We start from the raw sequence: 1,368 nt of genomic DNA, 5'->3' as shown, positions 1-1,368 counted from the left end.
AAGAACTAGAAATTTCTTCGATGTGGGTATTTCATAAGAACTTGAAGGATCTAGTGTATATTACCTCTTTATATTTCCCATTAAAAGTATGCCCAGGCTCACACCTGTAATCCCAGCACTTTGGGAGGCTGAGGTGAGTGGATCACCTAAGACCAGGAGTTTAAGATCAGCTCGGCCAACATAGCAAAACCCTGTCTCTACTGAAAATACAAAAATTAGCCAGGTGTGGTGGCATGCACCTGTATCCCCAGCTACTTGGGAGGCTAAGGCAGGAGAATCACTTGAACCACGGAGGTAAAGACTGCAGTGAGCTGAGATCATGCACCGCACTCCAGCCTGGGTGACAGAGCAAGACTCCATCTCGGAAAAAAAAAAAAAAAAAAAAATGGACCCAGGGGTTTTTTTTTTTTTTGTTACTTAGTTTTTATTTCATAATCATAAACTTAACTCTGCAATCCAGCTAGGCATGGGAGAGAACAAGGAAAACATGGAACCCAAAGGGAACTGCAGCGAGAGCACAAAGATTCTAGGATACTGCGAGCAAATGGGGTGGAGGGGTGCTCTCCTGAGCTACAGAAGGAATGGTCTGGTGGTTAAGATAAAACACAAGTCAAACTTATTCGAGTTGTCCACAGTCAGCAATGGTGATCTTCTTGCTGGTCTTGCCATTCCTGGACCCAAAGCTCTCCATGGCCTCCACAATATTCATGCCTTCTTTCACTTTGCCAAAGACCACATGCTTGCCATCCAACCACTCAGTCTTGGCAGTGCAGATGAAAAACTGGGAACCATTTGTGTTGGGTCCAGCATTTGCCATGGACAAGATGCCAGGACCTGTATGCTTTAGGATGAAGTTCTCATCTTCAAATTTCTCCCCATAGATGGACTTGCCACCAGTGCCATTATGGCGTGTGAAGTCACCACCCTGACACATAAACCCTGGAATAATTCTGTGAAAGCAGGAACCCTTATAACCAAATCCTTTCTCTCCAGTGCTCAGAGCACGAAAATTTTCTGCTGTCTTTGGAACCTTGTCTGCAAACAGCTCGAAGGAGACGCGGCCCAAGGGCTCGCCGTCTACGGCAATGTCGAAGAACACAGTAGGGTTGACCATGGCTAGTAGTACAGGACTTGCCTCGGCGGCAGCATCTGCAAAGCCAGGGTTTTTTAATCAGAAGTAGAAGGCTGGCAACCAAACACTTACATTGCAATTGGCTGGAGCTAGAGATAAACTCTTAATGGTGTCAAGCCCTGAGATAGGGGGTTTTGCTTTTTAATAGCAGTTAGTGTAACTAAACTAAGCAATAAATAAATTGATAATAGAAGCTAGGCATTGTCACCATAAAAAACCTTTAGTTTTTTACTTTA

At 44.4% G+C, this 1,368-nt stretch overlaps 1 protein-coding gene across 1 annotated transcript; it reads right to left on the bottom strand.

The window, feature by feature from the left end:
• Positions 1–435: 435 nt before the first annotated feature.
• Positions 436–1,123, bottom strand: LOC105499219 (peptidyl-prolyl cis-trans isomerase A). Its single transcript, XM_011771732.2, has one exon. It carries the CDS (start codon positions 1,112–1,114, stop codon positions 617–619), a length of 498 nt encoding a protein of 165 aa, XP_011770034.1. The 5' UTR covers positions 1,115–1,123; the 3' UTR covers positions 436–616.
• Positions 1,124–1,368: the final 245 nt, after the last annotated feature.

Source organism: Macaca nemestrina, chromosome 19, assembly GCF_043159975.1.
Source record: "Macaca nemestrina isolate mMacNem1 chromosome 19, mMacNem.hap1, whole genome shotgun sequence".
Classification (NCBI taxonomy): Eukaryota; Metazoa; Chordata; class Mammalia; order Primates; family Cercopithecidae; genus Macaca; species Macaca nemestrina.
The sequence above is the reverse complement of the archived record's forward strand: the minus strand, read 5'-3'. Positions and strand labels throughout refer to the sequence as shown.

What these genes read in the sequence shown, in the direction of transcription:
- LOC105499219 (XM_011771732.2), bottom strand. Translation starts at nt 1,114, where the DNA reads ATGGTCAACCCTACTGTGTTCTTCGACATTGCCGTAGACGGCGAGCCC.